We start from the raw sequence: 24170 nt of genomic DNA, 5'->3' as shown, positions 1-24170 counted from the left end.
CTCCCTCAACATTTTCAACTTACTATTCTAGCTCACTGACTTTTATGCTGCATTTTCCACTAGAAAATACTACAGTTCTCTCAAATACTGCCTAACATTTTTCCCTCAGCCAATATCATTGAAACAGGTTGTTGTTAATTGTTTTCAGGGACTTAGCCTGCACAATCTAAGTACCACAAAATCCAACAGTGGAACAAAGAAAACACTGTCATCAGAAAGCCGTTTGGTACTTCTGGACATAATGAATCAAAAGAAGATACAATCAGTTGGTGAGTGAGATTTAATTTAAATCCTTTCTATACTATGTGAAATATTACACCAACCAGATAATTTTATATCTAATCATGCAGCACTAAAAAGAAAGACTGACACTGCGCCAACCATCTCATATAATATTGTTCCCTCTCCAGAGAATAATGCAAGCTTTGTCACACTTAACTGTCAAACATTCAGGCAGTGACAGGAAATTATAGGAAAAGATTCTGAAGCACAGGATTTATCAAATCTTGAAAGGCAGAGTTTAACCAAAATTAGAAACACAGAAAACCTGTTTGGCTGTGCCGAACATGTCCTTACCTGAGAAATTACCTAGGGTTACCCAATGCCCTCTATTCTTCTGAGCTCCATATACCTGTTCAAGAGTCTCTTAAAAGACCTTATCGTATCCACCTCAAACACCGTCGCTGGCAGCCCGTTCCATGCACTCATCACTCTCCGAGTAAAAAAAACTTACCCCTGATATCTCCTCTGTACCTACTTCCAAGCACCTTACAGCTCTGCCTTCTCAAGTCATTTCAGCGCTGGGAAAAAGCCTCTGATGATACACATGATCAATGCCTCTCAACATCTTACACACCTCTATCAGGTCACCTCTCATCCTCCATTGCTCCAAGGAAAAAAGGATGAGTTCACTTAACCTTTTCTCATAAGGCATGCTCCCCAATCCAGGCAACATCATTGTAAGTCTCCTCTGCACCCTTTCTATGGTTTCCACATCTTTCCTGCAGTGAGGCAACCAGAACTGAGCACAGTACTCCAAGTGGGGTCTGACCAGGCTCCAAAATAGCTGCAACATTACCTCTCAGCTCCTGAACTCAATCCCATGATTGATGAAGACTAATGCACCTGACACATTCTTAACCACAGAGTCAACCTGCGTAGCATACTTGAGTGTCCTATGGATTCTGACCCCAAGATCCCTCTGATCCTCCACACTGCCAAGAGTCTTACCATCAATACTATATTCTGTCATCATATTTGACCTACCAAGATATTCAGCATAGTTTTGTCAGGAAGAAATCCTGACTGGCCAATTTGACTGAATCTTTCAAACAGGTCCTCCAAGAGGACCCCAACCATGTCATGGTTTGGAAGCTTGTGTGTCTCAATGACTCGGACAGCTATGTTGGATGGAGTCAGGGCCTTATATTTTGGCTTTTGGTAGAGTCACGCATGTCAAACTGATCAAAGGGTAGAGGTCAGACTAAGAGTGGTCTACAGGATTTGGAGTTCAGATTAGGGCTAATAACCCTGACTGGTCAAATAAATTGTTACGGTAATAGCAATCGATCCTTCTGTATCTGTGTGCAACAGCATAGACAGAGATAGAGGACCTTCATTGCTGCCCTAAATGGCAGTGGCATAATGGGTAGTAGGTAATTAAAAACAGTTAACAAAGTGTATCAAATGAAGCAGCATGGTTGATGGAGTCTCTATGGACTTCAGAGAGGTCCTTGACAAGGTGTCCTCTGACTGGCAGATCGAAAAAGTTAGGCCCCATAGGACGCAAGCTAACTTGGTAAATTAAAAGTTGGATAGGTAGTAATGTGGTGGATGGAACCTAATTAAAGAATGCAAAGCTAAAAGGGAAATAAATAAGAAATATTACAAGAAGCCTCTATATCGAAATGGGGCTTAAAACCAAAAAGCACAGGGATAAGTGGTTTAAAGTGAGTTTGAGGAAGAACATAATCAAGAGAAAATCTGTAGTTGCTGGAAATCTGAGCAACACACACAAAATGCAGGAGGAACTCAGCAGGCCAGCCAGCATCTATGGAACAAAGTACAGATGATGTATATTCCAGACCCGAGTCCTGCCAAAGGGTTTCGGCTTGAAACATTGATTGCACTTTTTTCCCGTAGATGCTGAGTGGCCTGCTGAGTTGCTCCAGCATTTTATGTGTGTGTGTTGCTTCGAGAAAGAATATTTTCCTTACAGAGGTTGGATGGAATCCGGGGCATACTTGCTGAAGGGAGCAGGAGAAGCAATGACTTCCACAACATATTGAATCCAGATGAGTACTTGAATCACCAAGGCATTGAAGGCAATGGGCCAACTGTTGAAAATTGGAATTAGCAATGATGGGTACTCAATAGATGATATGGACATGATTTCTTAGCTGAATGACTCAATGATTACTCTTCCATAATTCTCTGTAATTGCACTGAAGTGTAATATAAATTTGTTATTAAATAGCTGGTATAACCAATCCCAGACAATAATTTCATGTAAATAAAAACTCACTTTTTTATTTCACGAAGAAGCATTCGGATAAGGATGGTCTGTAATGGCTCAATCATCAGCTTCTTCCACATATCAAGAGCTAGCTGGAAATTAACAAGTATTGGAACAAAGCTGAAACACATCCTACGCCCAAACATGCAGTGAACAAGAAACAAAAAGTAAGAAAATGGAGGGACCAGGAGCTATCACACTCAAAGCTAAAAGTCAACATGTCACAGACCAAATTGATCCATGAGTAAAACATACCCAATTTTTAAAGTTTCATTATCTGATAATCTTTTTGAAAATAATGTTCTGTTGCGCTTAGAAATTCTCATAGAAAAACAATACAAACTGAACAACTGAGAAAGGTGTGACATGCAGAAATACGTGAAATTGCATTCATCATGAAGTATGGATCATCTACCTACCCAAAAAGGAACCATGGTTTGCATTAAATTCATTGAAGGACATTTTCAAAATAAGCACCTGGTGCATGAACACCAACCCTAGACTTACAGCTAAATATGATGATGATGGTGTTGGTCAAACAGGAGAGGATGGGGCAGAGACTGTCACGGGGAAAGGGTGAGACTTGCATCATGAATAGCTTGACAGATTGCTCAAGACTCCGAAATAATTCTTGCAGCTTGGTTCTCACAAGGATTAACATAATGAAATTAACAAACTGGGTTTAAAATGAGCAATGAACACCAGTTCTGCATTTCAAGGGATGAATCAATTTAATATTAATGCAAATAGTCTGAGTACATTCATATTAGTTGCAATTGCCTTAGGTCCATAAATGGGCATTATAATGTTAAATCCAGACGAGTTTGTGTTAAGAAGCAACACAATATCAACAATTATCTCAGCTGACAATGCCTCATCCACAACTGATTGATCAAATGATTTTCAAAGCCAATTATCATTCTATTATAAATAGATTTTTAATATTATATGCAAAAGACTATTCATAAGCAAGTCATAGTATCAACAGACAAATACATTTAAAAGATTATAGATAATAAAGTCAATAATGTGTTAGGACTACAGTGAATAGGAGATTGCTGCCAGCAACTCCTTACTAAATTTTTGCAACAGGAAGCTTTTTCATTTTAAGTTATTCTGACTAGAGTAAATTGTAGTCAAAGATCAAGACACTAAATCATGAGGATGGAAAAGAAATTTCTCTATAGTTTTATTTAGAACACAGTCAGATATCTAAGGAAAGTACAGGCTCATGGTGGCATGACTGTTAAAGAGCTAAGTGACTCTAAACCAAAAGGTCCCACAAAAAATGGTCCCATCTAGAAGGAGGAGAATTAAAATAATATTGTTCATATGGCTTCCCAAGGAGTATTAGGGTGGAGTGACCATTAGGATGGTGGATATGGTGCTTAACGAGAAACAATACAGAAGCAGCAGTGTAAGGGAATTGTGTAGTTCGAGGGGTAATGCCTCTACAGCCCTGAATTGGAATCAAGAAGGGTGTGCTCTGGGCATGGGAAGTCGCAAAGCACGTGCCAATTATTTTGAAGAAGTTGAGTTAATGGTAAATCCAATTATCAAGATTAATGCTGGAACAAATTATGTAAAAAGACACATGAATCAAATGTTGGAACCTAAATTAAAAGGACCCGAAGCACATATTCTAGATCAGGGGTTTCCAACCTTTTTTTAACCATATATAACCTTATAACAATTACAGTATGGAAACAGGCCATCTCAGCCCTTCTAGTCCATGCCAAACACTTACTCTCACCTAGTCCCACTGGCCTGCACTCAGCCCATAACCCTCCATTCCTTTCCTGTCCATATACCTATCCAATTTTACTTTAAATGACAATACCGAACCTGCCTCTACCACTTCTACTGGAAGTTTCTACTTTTTTGTGCCAATGAGATTTACCATTAACTGAGGGGATCCCCAGGTTGGGAACCCTTGCTCTAGATTATTAGTTGGGCATTAGACTAACCAGATGCTGTGATGAAAAAAAATTCAAGAAAGTAAAAAAAAAGGTTCAAAGGTCGAATTTACTGTCAGAGAAATGTATACAATATACATCCTGAAATGCTTTTCCTTCACAAACATCCATAAAATCAGAGAAGTGCCCCAAAGAATGAATGACAGTTAAATGTCAGAACCCCAAAGTCCCCCCCCCCAGCTCCCCCCTCCCGCGTGTAAGCGGCGGTGAGCAACAATCCCTTCTCCCCCCACCAGTAAAAAACTGGTACAAAAATTAAGAGTTCCCTTTTCTGGGATAAGAGTACTGCTGAAGCTGTACTAATAGGATGGATGCTAAGCTGAACCAGAGTGGGATCTGTGTACTGACAGATAAGGTAAGCAGAGAGCTAAGACCAGCGAAAAACTGGTAAAAACAAAAAGATAGAGGAAAAGTGTATGCTTGAAGGAATGAAATTAACTCACATATACCATGAGGTAGGAACACAATTAGGGACATAAACTTCCTAGGAATAAATGGAGCTGAAGAAAATACATATTAAAGGAGAACTACAATAAGATTTCTATTTTAAAAAACACAATGTGCAAACAGCAGCAAGATCCCTAGACGTGATAAAGAATGAGATGCAGTAGGGATTCCTAACAAGCATCAGCAAGGAAAAAAAAGACTAAAAACAAATACATATCACATGATGCAATCTATTTGATGGAAACCAGTAAAATGATTCAGTTATTATTCTTCATAATGATAGCATAATACAGTGAAAAGAACAGCACTTCCAGGGTTTTCTCGCTTGACAGGTAAACAAACAATGACATGACAAATAAACAAGAGAAAAATAAAAAAAAAACAAGAAGATACTTTGCTCCCTTATTCAAATTTTGAACGCATCCCCGACAACTAGATTGCTAATGGGCCAGTGATAAAAGGGGTCAATAAGAGATACAGAAATGATGCTGATAGTGTTGTGCCAAAAACTGACATAAACAGGAAGCTAGCCTTTAGCAACTAAGGTGCTGGGAACCCAGTGTGAACTTCTACTCAACCTCCTGATTGTACATAGGTGTGTCTTTCTTTTTGGCTGTATTGTTCTGCCCAGATTAGAGATATCTGTGTGGTAACAAGCTCAACAGCATTGAGTTCTTTACACAAGGCACGAGGCTTGGGAGAGTTAGGGAAACAGTAAGATCCATCACATTCAGCAGGTGGAGAAGCTTGAGACTAAAAGAGATTGTAATGTCTTCCCCTTTCCTTCTCAGTCCTGCAGAAGTTTCTCAGCCTGAAACAAGAGTTTTTTCATTTCCATAGTTGCAGCCTGGCCTGCTGAGTTCTCCTAGCATTTTGAGTGTGTTGCCGTGGAATTGGAGCAGTTTGTCAATAGCAAGAATAAGTGCTGCCTGAAGCTGTAAACAGGATCATGGTTAGTGTGGTGCCTCCCAGATGCAAGAGTCAGAGATGTCTCCAAGTGGTAGCAGGGCATTCTGGAAGACGAGGGTGAACAGCCAGTTGTCGTGCTGCCTGTAGGTAGCAACGATATAGGGATAAAGCAGGAGGCGACCCTACAAGCCAAATTTAGGGAGCCAGGACATATGTCAAAAAGGAGTACCTCATAGGTAATAATCTCAGGATCGATACCTCTGCCACATGCTTGTCAAAATATAAATAGCACCGTACTTAGGATGAATATGTGGCTTCAGCAGTGGTACAGGAAGAAGAGTTTCAGATTCCTGAAGCATTGGAAATGGTTCTGGGGGAGTTGGGAGTCAGTACAAACCAGCTGGTCTACACCCAGGCAGGACTGCAATCAATATCTTTGGGGCAACACACACAAAACGCTGGAGGAAATCAGCAGGCCAGGCAGCACCTATGAAAAAGAGTACAGTTGCCATTTCAGGCCAAGACCCTTCAGCAGGACACGTCAACTCGGCCTGAAACGTTGACCATACTCTATTCCATAGGTGCGGGGTCTGTTCCTCCAGCATTTTATGTGTGTTGCTTGGATTTCCAGCATCTGCAGATTTCCTCTTGTTTGCAATATCCTCGGGGAATTGTTTGCTAATGCTGCTGGGGAGGGAATATGGCAGGGGGACTAGAATCCAGGAAGAACACAGAAAGCAATGCAAAGAGTAAAGTTAAGAGTTGAGTATAGAAAAGACAAGTGCAAGGACACAAAGTTTATTAGATTCTAAAAGGATAATGAGAGTAAGAGCACTTAACCTGAATACCCGTAAGTATTCAAAATAAGGTCAGTGAACTTGTATTCTAAATTCAAAATCGCACAAATCAGTGCAAAGGGGTACGATTTGGTGGCCATTACAGAACGTAGTGCTGTAATGGTGGTGCTCTTAATTATGGACAAGACCAAGGCGATTCATGAGAAACAATACATGATCTAAGGAAAAAGATGTCAAGTCCATGTAGGTAGGGATTAGGAATAATAAAGGGAAAAACCAAGTTATCTATAGGTCAAGTTATTATAACATTGCAGTGACACAAGCAACAAACCAAGAAATATCTGATGTATGTAAGAATGGAATGGCAGTTGTCATTGGAGACTTTAATTTGCACATAAATTGGGTGAACAAGTCAGTTGAGGTACTCTTCAAGAGGACTTCATAAAATGCATCGATGATAGCTTTCTTGATGAGCATGTTATTGAACTTGCAAGGGAAAATGCTCTCATAGATCTGGCCCTGTGCAATGGGATAGGTAAAATTAAGGATCTTCTACTTCAGGATTCTTATGGAAAGAGAAATCCCAGTATAACTGGATTTCTTACACAAATGATGGGTGCTATTGTTGGATCAAAAATCAGTGTTATATCTAACTAAGGGAGACCATAACAGGATGAAAGCTGGTAAACATAACATAGGTTGTATGATGAGACAGTTGAAAAACAGTGTTAGACTTTTAAAAAGATTTTTCACAAGGCCCTACAAGTGTACATTCCAGTTAAAAGCAAGGATAGTAATGGTATTGAGAGCCAACCAGCCTTGGATAACTATGGAAATAAAAGAAGGCATCAAGCTAAAAGCTTATGCATACAAAATAATCTATAATGGGAAACTAGAAGGTTGGGAAAACCTTAAAAGCAACAAAAAAAACCCACAAAGCAAATAATAAGGAAAGGGAAGACGTAATAAAAGTAAACTTACATTAAATATAAGAACTTAGGACAGAAGCTGTTGTAATTATATGAGGCAAAGTAGGTCCCTTGGAAGATGGGAAGGGGAAATTAATTTTGGGTATTGTGGAAACAATCAAAGCTTCAAATGACTATCTTGAATCAGTCTTCACGGTGGAGGTTGTCTAACATGCAAAGAGAGATGTTAAGGATGTGATGGGAAGTGAGGATCACAATACAATCAATGTCACTAAAGAGGCAGTGATGAGCAAACTAATGGACCTAAAGGCAGACATGTCCCTGGTCCAAATAGGATGTATCCCAGGATACTGAAAGTGGAAGTTATAGCAGACGCATTTGTGATAATTTACCAAAATTCTCTGGACCATGGACAGGGCCCACCAGACTGGAAGGCAGCAAATGTTATATCACTGTTCAAAGAAGGATGTAGGTATAAGGTGGGTAACTATAGGCCAGTTAGCTTAACATCTGTACTTGTGAAAATGCTGGAAGCTATCATAATACTTTTCTCAGAGCAATGAATCCAGAGAATTTTCTGGCCAGGGAAACAGAGAGGCCAACTCATTAAATGTATTTAAGAAACAGTTTGACAGATTTTTGCATTGAAGGAAAATTAAGGGTTATGGGGAAAAGGCAGGAGTCCACAGCCAAATCAGCCTTGATTTTATTGAATGACAGAGAAGATTCAATGGGCTAGATGGCCTACTCCTGCTTCTATTTCTTATGTTAGCTCCATATCCAGTAGAAACCATTGCTCTTCCTCTATCATTTACTTCTGAATCTAAGTTAATGATTTGGGTTAAAATATAAAAAGGTATGATTAGTAAATTTGCAGATGACATGAAAATTAGTGTTGCTTTGATAGCAAGGAGGAGAACTGTAGACTGTGGGAAGATGGTAATCACTTGGTAAGATGGGTACAGCAATAATGGGTGGAATTTAAGTTTAAGGTGATGCACTTTGGGAGGCCAAACAAGCATGGGATCTACACAATGAATGTTAAGCCTTTTTGAGATTCAGAAATTATTAATTAGTTATTATTAAGGCATTAATTCCAACAAAAACAATCCTTCAGATAAACATGTTCTAATGCATATTGTGAGCAGTAATCAGTTTTGACATTGAAAGGACAGTTCTACAGAGTACTGGTCCATAGTTGCGATACTGGCTGCTTAAGAGATATGGCTTGTAAACTGACATGACCGTGGGATGTTCTCGTATGCATCAGCCACACGTAAGACAAAGAGATACATTAAATGGCCTACATCCAACCAGGATCAGATATCTGCAGTTAAGTTACTTTGACTGAGGTCAAGAAACTTCTAGGACAGCCTATCAAATGTGGTCATAGGCAAATTTGTTCATTTAATATTTTAGTTATCTATATATTCATTGGGTCAGCTTTCAGAACACAAATTTTTCATGTGTGGATTCAGTCTATGAAGCTTTCAGACAATCTATATGAATTACTTGGTCCCACAAAAGGTACTTGAATATTTAGAGGTGTTTTCCAAGTTACAGCACACTCCCATTATAAATATCTAATTCAATCACACTGTTTGTCACAACAAAATATCAAAGTATTGAGGCCTGTTGCTATTAAAATTGCTCTGGATCATCTCCTTTTATCTTTTTTCTGAGAAACTTTATATACACATTCCACTGAAAGGGTCTCCAAAGGGTAACTGTGGATGACAGGGACATCTAATAACATCTAATAACATTTAAGAAATTGAGCATGGACTTCTGGTAAGATGGTGATGGCTTAGCTGCTTCGAACTTTTGCTCCGTTATTTTCCCTATCTTTGCACTATATGTCTACATTCTTAAACTTTAGTTAGGTATTTTATTAGGTCTCTTTTGCTTGCTTGCGAACACATCTATCTTATAATGTCTATCAGAAGCTCTAAATCCAGGAAAAAGGAAGTTACGGCTCCGCCGACTGAGATTATCGCTGCTCTGGAACAACACCGAGAAGATATTTTAAAGGAATTTAGAACTTCTTTCAACCAGCTGGATGCCAAATTGGATGGGATCAGCACTAGAGTGGACGAACATGCCGTACATTTATCTCACACCGACTCGACCTCTGATGATTTAAAATGCCGCGTCAAATACCTCGAGACCCTCTGTTCCAGCCGAGAGGAGAAGAATAGTAAACTTTTTTCCAAAATGGTGGATCTTGAAAACCTGAGCAGACTTTGCAATTTACGAATTCTTGGTTTGCCAGAGGCCACCGAACAGGGTTCCCTCGTAAAGTTTTTTCCTGATTTTCTTTGTGAGATTTTTGGGAAAGAATTTTTTTCGACTCCACCTTGAAAGGTCTACGTTCCCCGCGCAATGTTGGGCTCAAGCCCACAACCGGTAATTTTGTGCTTTCATCAATACCCGGTGAAAAACCGTTTGATTATGGAGGCACGCCGCAGAGGTACTTTTGCTTTTCGAAATTCAATCATTCGTTTTGTGGATGATTACGCCCCCCAGGTTTGAAAGATGCGTGCTGAATTTAAAGGTGTGATGAAAGTGCTTTTCGATCGTGGATCTAGACCCTCACTTCGCAATCCTGCCGACCTCCGAATTACACTTGCTAAGGGAGAATATAAGTGGTTTAAGTCAGTGAAGGAGGCTGAGGCATTTGTTGGAAGTCTTCTGGCTATCCAGCCTTCTCCAGAACCCGGTCGGACCTTCTAAAATGGTGGATAAGTACCTCTCATAGTAAAAGTATTTTTTTCCGGACTCAGACTTTACTTGAATAACTCAGACACTATCTATTGAAACTCTAAGGGATGTAGACAATCTCTCACTGGACTTGGTGCGTTTTTTCTAAATAGATATTCTGTGCTTAATGCTTCCCTGCGGACGTTTAGATTGTACTTATGTACTCTATTTCATTCTTGTATAACTTTATCTATAGAGTTCTACAATTGACTCTAACTTGCTTTGGAGGTTTGCTGTTTTTTATTGAAGGCCTCCCTGTTGGTTGATTTACAGTTTAAGTTCTGCTGCCTTTTCTTTCTGTAAATGGTTGATAAGTACTCTCCTCGAACCTAGAATTTCCCCCTTTTCTCCCTCCCTTTTAATCTTCTATAATTTTTCGCGGGTAGGTTAGTTTTGGTTTTCCTTTGATTTTCTTTGTATTAAGTTTTATACTTCTGCGGAAGTTGTTCCTATTTGTAATTATGTTTTCCAGTGCATAAACTAGCTACCATTTGCTATATTATTTATACGGAACTGTTGTTAATGACACAGATCCGGAAGTCATATTTGGGTTAATTTTTTTGGTAGAGCCAGCTGCTTTTTGGATTGCAAGGGTGGGGTGGGTTTTCCAGTTTTAACATCACTCACTGTTTCTATTGCTTTTATTTGTTACTCAGGACATGTTTATGTTTTGATTCTACGAATCTATGTTTACATTTCTGCTTCCAGACTGATATTGTATTGCTTGACTTTTTGTATGCCTGCTGCCTTTTATGCATTAACAATTGATAATGGCTAGTACACTTAAATTTGTGAGCTGGAATGTAAAGGGATTGAATCATCCTGTTAAAAGAAGGTACTCTCACATATTAAACAACTCAAAGCTGACATTGCTTTCCTTCAAGAAACTCATATTCGTTGTTCCGATAACTCCCGGCTTTTGTCAAAGTGGGCGGGTCAGCATTTTCATTCATCCTTTGCCGCTAAAGCTGGGGGGGGGGGGGGGTCTCCATCCTTATTAACTCAAATATTCCTTTTGAACTCCATAATAAGATATCTGATACAAATGGCCGTTTTATTATTCTTTCTGGTAAACTATATAATACTAAAGTTGTACTAGCAAACCTGTATGCCCCCAATTTTGATGATGTTAATTTTTTTGAACGTTTTTTTCCTCACTACTAGACTTAAACTCATACTCTCTTATACTGGGTGGTGACTTCAATTGTTGGTTAGATTCTAATTTGGATCGATCGTCCTCTGTTACTAGACCACCTACTAAATCTCCCTTAGCTATCCAATCGTTTCTCTCTAATTATGGTATCTCTGATAATATGGTGTTTTCTTCATCCTACTGAGAGAGATTATTCTTTTTTTTCACATGTTCACCATACCCTTACTAGAATTGACTACTTCTTACTCGATAACCAACTCATTCCATTTGTCTATTCTTGTGATTATCAGAGTATACTGATTTCTGACCATGCCCCAAATACTCCCTCTTTAAACTTTCCTGGTCTCCCCCAGAGGAATAAACACTAGCGGTTTGATTCGACTTTATTAACGGATGATGATTTTCTAAAATTTATTAAGGATCAGATAACATTTTATTTTAACACTAATACATCACCTGAAGTGTCATCCCAGATTGTCTGGAATGCCATGAAAGCATATCTGAGGGGTCAAATAATCTCCTATACAGCAAATCTTAATAGAAAGTCCTGTGCAGATCGATTAGACCTCATTGACCAGATTAAACAATTGGATCAACTGTATGCTCAAACTAAGAATCCTGAACTATACAAGAAGCGTGTAGAACTTCAAGCTAAATTCATTCTTTTGTCTACTCAACCTGTCGAACGCCAACTTCTTGAAAGTAAGAGTCACTTTTACATTCATGGTGACAAATCTGGTAAATTTCTAGCCAATCAGCTGAGGCGTTCCAAAGCCAAACAACATATTACAAAGATCCGGAAGGAGAACGGAGACTTTACATCGGATCATTTAGAAATTAATGACACATTCAAAAATTTCTATTCTCAACTTTATTCCTCTGAATCTTTGAATGACAATATCTCTGTTGATCAATTTTTAAATAATCTGAATATTCCTTCGCTTTCATCTGATTTTAAAGCCAAACTTAATGCGCCTATATCATCAGAAGAAATATCTTTTGCAAATTCTGCATTGTCCTCAGGGAAATCTCCTGGACCTGATGGGTTCCCCGTAGAATTTTATATATCATTCTCCTCACTTCTTTCTCCTCAGTTATTCTCAGTATTATCTGACTTGTTTAATTGCGGCAAATTGCCACCCTCTTTTAATGAGGCATCTATTATTCTTTTATTAAAAAAGGGTAAAGACCCAACAGAGTGTTCCTCGTATAGGCCGATCTCTTTGCTTAATGTTGATGTTAAAATCTTGGCTAAAGTTTTGGCTTGTAGATTAGAAACTGTTATTCCCTCTATTATCTCTGATGACCTAACTGGTTTTATTAAAAACCGTCTCCCTTTTTTTAACATTTGGCGCCTATTCAATATTTTATATTCACCTCCAACTGGGATTCCTGAATGTGTTATTTCCCTCGATGTGGAGAAAGCATTTGATCGTATAGAGTGGAACTAACTTTTTGCAGTTTTAGAAAAATTTGACTTTGGTCAAAGTTTTATCTCTTGGATCAAATTACTGTATTTGTGTCCTACTGCCTCTGTTTTAACTAATTTTCAGAAATCCCAGTTATTTAACCTCAAACGTGGCACCCGTCAGGAATGCCCTTTAAGTCCCTTTCTCTTTGATTTGGCTATAGAACCTTTGGCGATAGCATTTCAAAATTGTCCTGAATTGACCAGGATTTGGAGAGGGTGGGTTGAGCATAAAGTTTCTCTTTATGCTGATGACTTATTACTTTTTCTTTCAAATCCGTCTACATCCTTACCTCCAATGTTTTCACTTCTGGACCAGTTTAGCCAGTTCTCTGGCTATAAATTTAATTTACATAAGAGCGAACTTTTCCCAATTAATAAAGAAGCACAAGAATTAACATTTCGTGATCTCCCTTTTAAAGTAGTCCATAATCAATTTACCTATCTCAGGATTACAGTCACAAGGAAGTTGTGACTCTCTATAGACTCTCTATAAAACAGAGTCTGGTACAATGGTCACCTCTATCTATGTCTTTGGTAGGTCGTATTAATGTTGTTAAAATGTATGTTCTCCCTAAACTTTTATACTTATTTCAATCAATCCCAATTTTTATTCCTAAATCTTTTTATAATTCCTTAGACTCTATTATTTTGTCATATCTGTGGAAGAATAAGCACTCTGGAATTAATAAAGTCTATCTCCAAAAACCTAAAAAAGAGGGTGGCATGGCTTTACCTATTGTTTATATTACTGGGCAGCCAATATACATTGTGCTACCTTTTGGTCTTTTTTCCATGGCCAACCCGAGTGCCCTAATTGGGTGGCAATGGTGTTGAGCTTCACTAAAGAACTATCTATCTTTGCACTTCTTGGCTATGTACTCCCTAGTATTTTGTCCAGATTAATAGTTAATCCTCTTGTTAGACACACTTTGCGTATTTGGGCTCAGTTTAGGAAATTTTATGGTTTCCATGGTTTTTCCGTTTCCAGCCCTGTCGTACATAATCACTTTTTTCTATCCACTACGTATGACTCAGCATTCCATGATTGGTATAGGAAGGGCATTAGACATTTTGAAGATCTTTTTATTGATAATTGCTTCACTTCTTTCCAACAGCTCTCTGCTAAGTTCAATCTGCCCAATGCTCATTTTTTTAGATATCTCCAAATTAGACACTTTATTGTTCCTTTAATTCCTAACTTCCCTGAAATGCCTGAGAAAAATGTTATGGACTTTTTTCTTTCCATTAATCCACTAGGTAAAGGATTAATATCAAGTATTCAAGATAAATTAGCAGCCTTATGACGTGCCCCTGTGGATAAAATTAAAATGGCATGGGAGCAGGATTTAAAGACCTCCTTATCTGATGAGACTTGGGACTCAATTCTCAAATCGGTTAATACAACCTCTCTTTGTGCTCGCCATTGCCTCTTACAGTTTAAGATTGTTCATAGAGCCCATATGTCTAAATCTAAATTATCTCGATTTTACCTTAACATCAGTCCGCTTTGTGATAAATGCAAAAGGGGCGAGTCCTCTCTCATTCATACTGGTTTTGTCCTAGCTTGGAGAACTTTTGGAAAGATGTCTTTATAACGTTATTGTATATTCTGAATCACCACCTAGAACCAAACCCTTTAATTGCTCTGTTCGGTTTCTGGGGTGAGACAGACTTACGTCTGAGTTCGTCTAAGTGTCGAATATTATCATTTGCCTCTCTCCTGGCCAGACGTTTAATCCTTCTTAGATGGAGAGATGTTGCCCCGCCCACGCATGCTCAATGGCTTAATGATATTATGACCTGCTTCGACCTTGAAAAAATTCATTACTCAGTTCTTAATTCGGACTTGAAGTTCCATAAGGTCTGGGGACCTTTTATTGAGTACTTTCATAACCTTCCTCCTAACTAAGGTTTTTTCTCGGTCCCTTGCTTTCAGCTCCTTTTTCTTTTGGTAGTAGGCATTAATATCTTCTGTTGCTAAGTGTATTCACAGTTTGGGGGTTGGATTGTCCTGATTTATAGTCTCTATATTGTGTTGTGGGTGGTCTGGAGTTTCCTTTGTTTGTTTTGTGTTGTGGGGCTTGTGGAGGACACTAATTTTACTTGTCTTCAATTTGGGTGCTTTTTCAATTATCTTTCTCTGTATCAGATTGTTATTGTATGTTTATTTTGCACTGTATCAATGTCCTTCATTTTGATCTGGGTTTTTTTTATCTGTAGTTATGTAGAAAATGTATAAAAAAACTAATAAAAAAAATAAAGAAAGAAAGAAATTGAGCATGAAGGGATACGGGGAGAAGGCAGGAGATTGGGGCTGAGAAGAAAATTAGATCAGCCATGATGGAATGGCAGAGCAGACTCAATGGGCCAAATGGCCTAAATCTACTCCCATATCTTATGGTCTTGAGACAAAACAATCTGCAGATGCTGGAAATCCAAGCAACACACACTAAATGATGGAAGAACTCAGCAGGTCAGTCAGCATTTATGGAAAAAAAATAAACAGCTCACATTTCATGCCGAGACTCTTCATCAGGACTGGACAAATAAGATCATAAGTTAGAGAAAGAAGGTTGGGGAGGGGTGAAAGAAGTACAAGGTGGTAGGTGACAGGGGAAACTGGGAGGGGGGGATGGGTGAAGTAAAGAGCTGGGAAGCTGATAGGTGAAAGAGATAAAGGGCTAGAGAAGGAAGAATCTGACTGGAGAAAGTAAAAGACCATGGAAGAAACGGAAGGGGGAGGAGCACCCAAGGGAGGTGATGGACAGGTAATGAGATGAGAGAAGGAAATGGGAATGGGAATTTAAGAAACATCTAAGAAATATTTGAATAAGTACTTGAATTGTCAAGACAGAAGTTATGGACCAAGTACTGGTAAATGGCAAAAGTACACTTGGGCAATCAATTGTTAGTCATGAAGGCCCTGTTTCTGCGCTGTATTTTGCTCTGCCTTCACTCAATATTCAAACAAACCAGCCCGTAACATAACTCTGCCTTGCCCAGGCTGCAAAAGAGGGAGGATTGGGCATGGGGCTAGCAACTCAATCAATTAAAAATCCAGAGATGCAGTAACTCCAAAGACATCATCCCTGGGAGAGGATAGACCTTTGCCTAGAAGGTGTATGAAGTCATATGGTGAAAGTGGAAGCCAATCAACCTTCTATCAGCCCACAACAGAGAACTCTTAGTGAGCTGCTATTGGTGGCCTATACCACAGCAGGGGTGATGGGCTTAAGAAGAAGCCATCTTGTTGATCAAAAAAATGTTTTATTTAGAAGTGCTTACCTCGCCTATCTCCATCAATGGCTCAATAATGTCCACTCCACCATATCCATACTGAAGATCAGCTTCTGTCAGTTTGTTCTTCTTGATGAACTGTGTGTTAAGATATCTGTGGTAACAGAACAATTTTAAAAAAACATAAGGGCTTCAGCATGGCAAGAAAACCTATCAGCAGCACTTCAAGTTAACTGCCATTTGATACCCACACCTAAAAATAAATGCCTGCAAGTTTACAAATGTAATCAAGATTTCAACTCCAATTTTAAGTGTTTCTGCAGAGTTTTAGTTTTTCACTACCAATGCAGATATTAAGCTGCGAACTAAATCACAAGGATGGAAGGAAGTTCTAACATTTATTAATTCACTCTTCAAACATTAACCAGCAAATATAATGGATTAACAAAATACATTTTAGGAGCTACCATATCAAAAACAATATAAACCATTTACCAAGCTACTAAGTGCTCAGATTTCCATCATGTTGATAAGAATCACAATATTGATATTTTATTATCTAATGAACCATTGTCCAAAACAAATACAAGCCTTAAAATAAACATATTTTAAGGAACATATATATTTACCTATATAAGCAGTCCATATAATCTGCACCTTTACTGTACTCTTCCCAATATTTATGGTACATTATCAAAATCTTCTCTTCAGAATCCAAAACTTTCTGCAAATAACATCAACAAATATCACTTTGAAGACAAAAGTACTTTGAAAGTAATGTAGCTGAACAACCTTAATGACCTTAAAGGCATAAATCAATATTCAAATCTATGACAATTTAATATGGAAACTAACGATTGATGAGGAGATTTATTTATTGAGCCAAGAATTTACACACAATTGGAAGCAAACCACATTGCGAGGAAATGATACTCGTAAGTGTGGAACTTTAAAGTTGCAAAAAAAAAGATTTTATTTAGACTCACAAACAGAAGAAAATCTGCAGATGCTGGAAATTCAAGCAGCACACACAAAATGCTGGAGGAACTCAGTAGGCCAGGCAACATCTATGAAAAATAGCAAGCAGTTGATGTATTGGGCCAAGTCCCTTCAGCAGGACTGGAGAAAAAAAGATGAGTCAGAGCTCAAAGGTTGGGGAAGTGGAGGGAGAATACAATGTGATCGGTGGAAGAGATACAAGGGCTGGAGAAGGGCAAATCCAATAGGAGAGGATAGAAAACCATTGAAGAAAGAAAAAAAGGGGGGAGCACCAAAGGGAGGTGATGGGCAGGCAAGGAGATAAAGTAAGAGAGGGAACAGAGGATGGGAAACAGAGAAGGGCCAGACCATTATCAGAAGTTCAAGATATTGATGATCATGCCATCAGGTTGGAGTCCACCCTTATGGAATATAAGGAGTTGCTCCTCTAACCTGAGTCTGGCAGAACAAGTGCTACACCTGCCCCTACACCTCTTTTCTCACTACCATTCAGGGCCCCAAATACTCCTTCCAGGTGAGACAATACTTCACCTGTGAGTCTGTTAGGGTCATTTAATATATCTGGTGCTCCCGGTGTGGCCTCTTGTATATCAGTGAGATCTGATGTAGATGGAGTGACCGCTTCACCAAGCACCTACCCTCCATCCACCAGAAAAAGTGGTATTTCTCAGTGGCCACCCATTTTAATTCCACTTTCCATTATGACATGTCCATCCATTGCCTCCTCCACTATCGCGATGAGGCCACACTCACGTTGGAGGAGCAATACTTTATGTCCTGTCTGGATAGCCTCCAACCTGATGGTATGAACATTGATTTCTCGAACTTCTGGTAATGTCCCACCCCCCTTTTTCCTCTGCCCTCTCACCTTATCCTATCCCACCTTCCCACCTTCACCTATCACCTTGTGTTTCTTCCTCCACTTCCCCCACCTTCTAACTCTGACTCCTCATCTTTTTTTCCTTCAGTCCTGATGAAGGATCTCGACCCAAAATGTCGACTGCACTTTTCTCTATAGATGCTGAGTTCCTTCTGCATTTTGTGTGTGTTGCTTTTCTTTAGTCTTGTCATTTTCCGAGATATTTCTTCCCAAAGTTAGATTAAGATTTGGAATAATTATCCAAATTTAACATTTTCCAAAAGTTAAGGTGAAAAGTAATCGTTTTTAACAAAAGCAAAATTTTCAGCAATAGATCCATCAAAAAAAATTGTTATTTGTGGATTAACAGAGGGCACTGAAAGTATACAAAGTTCAAAGTTAAAACTGCTTAAGAGTAATGGTTCTATGTTCTACACTAAATAACAGTGAGTGTAATTTGATCTAAAAACTGTGCCTCATTGGGCATTTTCCATGAAAGTTCTCTACCAATATAAATCTGAACCAGCAATGATAGTCCTTCATCACGTAAGAATGGGTCAAGTGAAGGAAATCATACCAAATACTCCATATTCTGATTAAATCAACTACTTCAACATAATATGAGGGCTAATCTGTATGATTTGGGATGAAACAGGGAACGGTAATAATAAAATTGAGGAAATGTGAGATGATCCTAAAATTACTATCACTCTAAGATACTCCAAACATTAAAACCAATTTAACAAGGAAATTTGTTGGAAGCATGCTGTTGAACAGGTCTGCATGAACTGTGGTTTAAGTGCTGACATGTAATTGAATACCTTGATCAAAATCTTATAATGTATTTGTCTGTGAAACACATTCAATGAGGTTGAATAATTTATGCTGCCACTTTTACCATCTTAATAGTTTTCCCTTCACTATCTTTCACAACTATTCACGATTATTAATCATCTGAAAAGATTAAATAATACGCAGAGAATTTCAATTCCTCTCTGGCTCTGCATTTCAGTTGCTGACTGCAGTATGTAAAAGTCTACATTGAATGACTTGGAAGTAAAAGATATACCTTGTATAGAAGTTGGACGTGATTTTCCAGAAAGATTTTTGTTTCTGTGTAGAGTCGCTCTCCTAGAGGTTCTGGGTAAGCCACACACAAAGCATATATATCTCTGAGCAGAATATTAAGGGTCTTTATTAAATCAACGACGATGGGATATATTAAAAAGGATAAAAATAAAACTTTTAGAGGTCTCAAAGTGTTCAATATTAAGTGATGAATAACTTCCAAGTGCTGTTTAAAGATAGTGTTGAACTGTCCATTTTTCAGTTTGGGTAATGATATGTCTGTGATCATTTGGAAGTATCAGATGACAGAATTTGATGAAAAATCAGAATTATAGCCTATCTTAAGATTACCATGCAATACACATTAAATTGCCACAGATTAAAACAATATTTATGAACTATTATGCTCTTTGATCAAAACCATTCTTTGTAAAATTATCAATTAACAAAAGGATAAACAAGTGGCTGCAATAATTTCCCATGACAGGGACACGTGTACTATAACAAACATATTCACAGGATTGTTGATGAAATCAAAAGAATCCAAAAATTCTTCACAACAGAATGCATCGCAAATTTAATGAAAACCCTTCCTCGAGGGAATTGCTATTTTGTTTTTTTTTAAGGTTTCAAAATGCATTGGAGTTTGCATCATTTTTCAATAATATAGCAGACTAAAACCACAATTCTTTCATTTGACCATTAAGGATACGAAAAGCGGTCATTCCAAGTCGCTCTCTCAACGTAATCCAGCATGACAACGGCTTTGATTGTTGTCAGGAGCTTGTTCCATGTTTCATCGAAATCCACCACACGTGGTTTCAGGGACATTGTAGGGCACTTAAAAGGTAAAGACAAAACTTTGATTTTTTTGTTATTATCTTAGTTGTTCTGATTTTCAATCTGCCAGTTGTTGAAACAAAATAGACAACTCTGTATTGCTTCAACATCTAACTGTGGATCCCAAAGCATTTTTTAAATAAGTATTTACTATTGTGCATAAAGAACAAAAATAAGTATTTCCCAAACATTCAAGAAAGATGGTTTCATTGATTTACCCATGAATACAGGAAGGAATAATCTCTAACAGTAGATAAACTGCAGACATCCAATAAACAATTTCAGTAAAAAAATACTTTTTCTATGAAATTAGCTAAAAACATAATTTTAATGTCTTAATATAGTTTATTAAATTTTTCATCTCAACTGTTTTTTTCTCAATAACTATGGAAATTCACTACTAGCTAAACCACTAATCAGAGATGTATTTAGCTAAAATTTGAATCATCAGTGTTACCAAGGAATTGTTAAAAATGCTATAATATTTTGAAGATTACTTCATGTTCTCTACCTAGTTTTTCAATTACAAAAAAGTTACTTAAATTTTATTTGATACAAGGCACACAGATGCAGTATTCTTAAGTTTGTGATGTTACTTCTATATAACCCAACAGCCATTCATTTAAAGAAATGTTATTTTTTGTAACATTTGGATAAACTGGGATACACTCATTTATACTTACATGAAACCTGTAACCCAATAGCCTACTTTGTCATGCAACACAGATTCTAACATGAATATTCTTCTTTAAAGCTAAAATTGAACCAAGTACTGGAGGATTAATAAACATTAGCCAGTCATTGCAAGGATGAACCATCTAACTAAATATTAGGAACAAGTGGAAAACGCAAAAATACAGTGGATTCCAGTTAATTGGGACACATCAGGACCTATATTTTCAAGGTATTAAAAAAACGAACTGGGTAACAAATTATGTATTTAAATTAAATAGAGAATAAATTAGGACATGATCAAAACTACTACAGTGCTATAAAATTGTATTTGTTCCTAATGGTTATCGATGGAGGAATTCATTCAAGTGTATGCTAACGTTCTTTTGATTGTCTGTAAGTGAACAAAATCAGTCCAGGCACTTAGTGCAGATAGATGACTGACTTCAAACTGTGTTTTAGACAATTACATCCTCCAAATTTTCATTTTAATTGTAACATTTCTTTGTAGTTCCTTTCTTGTTGAAGCAGTGAAATAGTTTCACACTCCCAGCCATTTCTGGCATCTCTAAACCTGAACGCTTGAAACTTCAGTGAGCAAAACAGTTTTGAATTGCCTTACTGTTTATTACTCAACCATTGGTGGCAAAAATCCCTGCTTTTTGAACACAAACACACAAGTGACTGTTGCTAGTTAGGAACGTTCAGCAACAGTTGCCTGCCCCAACTAAACAGTATAATGTCCCAAATAAACGAAGGGGCTCCCAGCTATTTTCTCGATTTGTTTTTGTTCTTTAAGACATAAACGGCTACCCTGATTAACCGATGGCCTAATTAACTAGAAACCACTGTACTTGCAGTTTTAAACAGAATTCATTGTCCTATCCAAAAAGGATCACATCCCATCCTTGTAAATGTTAGAACCCTGCATGGTGGCACCAGACAGACAGCAGTGTCCTAATGACAAGTCTCGGCCTGAAACATCATGTTTATTTCCCTTCATAGATGTGACCTGACTTGCTGAGTTCCTCCAGCATTTTGTGTGAGCAACTCAAAATTTCAAATATCTGCAGAATCTTTTCTGTCTATGCTTGGGTAATCACAATTTATACCTCGTGATTCAGCACTAATACTCAATTGCAGAAAAATTAAAAGGGTAACTGGTGTGGGGATTAAATTTAACAACTTATTGTTAATTCTTTTTGTTCTCAATCTGGGTTAATGGAGCAGAATGACTGGGTTCTGGGTATGCTCCGCCACTATGCAGTTATTCCATGATGGAGCATTAATGAAACTAATGTTTAAAGTGGACCAATTCATCCTATCATTTTATGAGCTCTGGCAGCAGTTTAAAGAGGCAAAGAAAAAACATATTTTAATTGTGACATTTCCAAACCCACAGAGACAATTTGCATTCAACATAAATTCTGACAAGAATATTCTTGGAAGTTCCACAGGTAACAGGCAATAGCTTCATATCCTCCAAGTCAAATGCTGTAAGTCAAATAAAGGGAAATGAACCAACATTGAATAGAAGAGTAGAGGTCATGCTGATGTCATAATAAATACCAGATAACCCACAGGTTAAGAATTTTGGTTAACATATTATAAAAAGGTGCTTGCACTTGCAAGGGGTCAGAAGAGATTTACAAAAAAAAATTGGTAAAGATGGACAAATACAGTTAAGCTTGAATAGTCTTTGGAGAGTGCAGAATATTAAGTACTTAAAATTGTTGTTGGCCAAGGGGTGAGGAACAGGTGGTGCTGAAGGTTGGGTGGCAACAGGAGGATACACTAGGGTCAAGGAATGCAAGGTATCATAGTGCCACAAGCGTGGTGGGATGTAAAGGCAGCAGGGAAGAAGTGGGGGTTAGGGTCAAGGGTGGTAAATGGAAAAAGGGAGGAACCAGAGGGAAGGAGAGGGGGACAGGAGAGTAGGTAATGGGGGGTTGCTAAAAGATGGGTGGGGAGGAGCGGGGGAAGGGGAGGGGGGCAAAGGACAGGTGGAGGGAGATGGTGGCAGGTGGCGGGGGGCGAAGAAGGTGGTAGGAAGGGGGCGAGCGGAAAGGGGGGAATTTGAGAATTGTAAGGGGGGAAGTAGGTAAAGGGTTAGATAGGGTGCCGGAAAAGCGATAAATTGGGAAGGGGATAAGGTACAGAATGGGTTAATACGGGTTAAGAAACAAGCAGGGTGAGGAAGGTAAAGTGGGGAAGCCGTGCCCAAGGAAGCCGCTGAAGATGCGACCCGCAGTTTAAGGGGTGAAATCACTCCCCAAAGGCATGTCGGGTGTGGCCTCTCTTCTTCCCTCAGGCCCCGCTTCGGCCCGGGCCCTATCGAATCGGCCGAGGTCACAGGCGACGAGAGTCAGCACCGGGCCCCCACCCCGCTCTCCGCCACCCTGAGTCACTGTTTGAGCGGCGCCGGCAGGCCGCGTCCTCCCTGCCGCCCACTCCAAGCCGACAGCAGACAGACAGAGGCCGGCTGAGAAAGTCAAGCCTACCCGCGGCCTCGGCCTTACCCTCGGATCGGCCTCCGCTGTAGATCCCCGGCGCCGGAGCGGCCGTGTCACTTCGCCTCAACCTCCCTGTCGGCCGCTCTCTCTGGGCTGGGCAGTGCTTGAGCGGCGTGTGTACGGCGGCTGCGGTGCTCCAAGTGCGAGCGAGAGAGAGCGACCCCTGCCCGCCTGCGGATCCGGATCACTCTCCGCCGGCGCACTCACTCCGGATCACTCACTCACACCGACTTTGGTCATACACATTAACTCAGAAACACTTTCCAAACCGGTTTCTCGTTCACATTGATTCCGGATCGCCCACTCATTCAGTTGTATTACTTGGCATTGGCACTTATCACATCATCAACCCATCCACACTGACTCTCAATCGACTGTTTACTCGCGTTAAGTAATTTTTCTATATCAACTTTGATTTCCACATAATGCCTCCAAATCATCCATTCATACTTCCACGGTCCTTCCTGGCAGCAACTTGGGTCTATTTCATTTCACCGGTCATGAACTTAACTGTTTTTCAGTGCACGGGCACAATACCACAATTCCCAAGTTTCTCTCCAAGTGCGACAGAATTCTGATTTTAAAAATAAATCAGATATCCCTGGTAGTATCTGCCTGAAAATCGTTAAACTCGCTATCCAATTACATCCTGGTGATGGACAATGGAAGCTGACTTTCCCAGAAATTCGAACATCCCTCAAATGGATTTGAATTTTTTAAGTTTAAATATGGTATGGGTGACCAAGTTCCTAGCTACGTTATTTCTAACTGTAGACATTTGCGGCAAAATAAATCACTCAACAGTTTCATGGTTGCTAGTTGTTGAATAGTAGGAGGAAAGAACTGTCTTAAAATTTTTAGATGTAAGTATCATTGCCAAGACACGCATTTGTTACCCCATCCCAATGGCCTTTAAGAAGAAGGAAATTTTACACATGTACAGTCTTTCTGGTGAAGATTTCGAATAATGTGATTTCGAAGTGACAAAGGAACAATTACATATTTCCAATTCAGAACACTGTGTG

General features: G+C 38.9%; 1 protein-coding gene across 2 annotated transcripts in view; it reads right to left on the bottom strand.

The window, feature by feature from the left end:
- The window catches only part of cul2 (cullin 2), a 66443-nt gene extending 42818 nt beyond the window's left edge, over positions 1-23625 (bottom strand). The window contains exons 1-6 of one of the 2 annotated variants that reach the window (XM_059971934.1): positions 23152-23625; positions 19833-19960; positions 19122-19224; positions 16824-16918; positions 16243-16348; positions 2525-2607 (exon numbers count right to left, since the gene is read on the bottom strand). In XM_059971934.1, coding sequence (XP_059827917.1) covers positions 2525-2607; positions 16243-16348; positions 16824-16918; positions 19122-19224; positions 19833-19951 — 506 coding nt within the window. In that variant the 5' untranslated portion in view covers positions 19952-19960; positions 23152-23625. The remainder of the gene's footprint in view (positions 1-2524; positions 2608-16242; positions 16349-16823; positions 16919-19121; positions 19225-19832; positions 19961-23151) is intronic. The other variant, XM_059971935.1, reaches the window with a different exon arrangement.
- Between the last annotated feature and the right edge of the window lie 545 nt (positions 23626-24170).

This window comes from Hypanus sabinus, chromosome 6 (assembly GCF_030144855.1).
Source record: "Hypanus sabinus isolate sHypSab1 chromosome 6, sHypSab1.hap1, whole genome shotgun sequence".
NCBI classification, from domain to species: Eukaryota; Metazoa; Chordata; class Chondrichthyes; order Myliobatiformes; family Dasyatidae; genus Hypanus; species Hypanus sabinus.
Note: the sequence above shows the minus strand (reverse complement) of the source record. Positions and strands in the feature narration are given on the sequence as shown.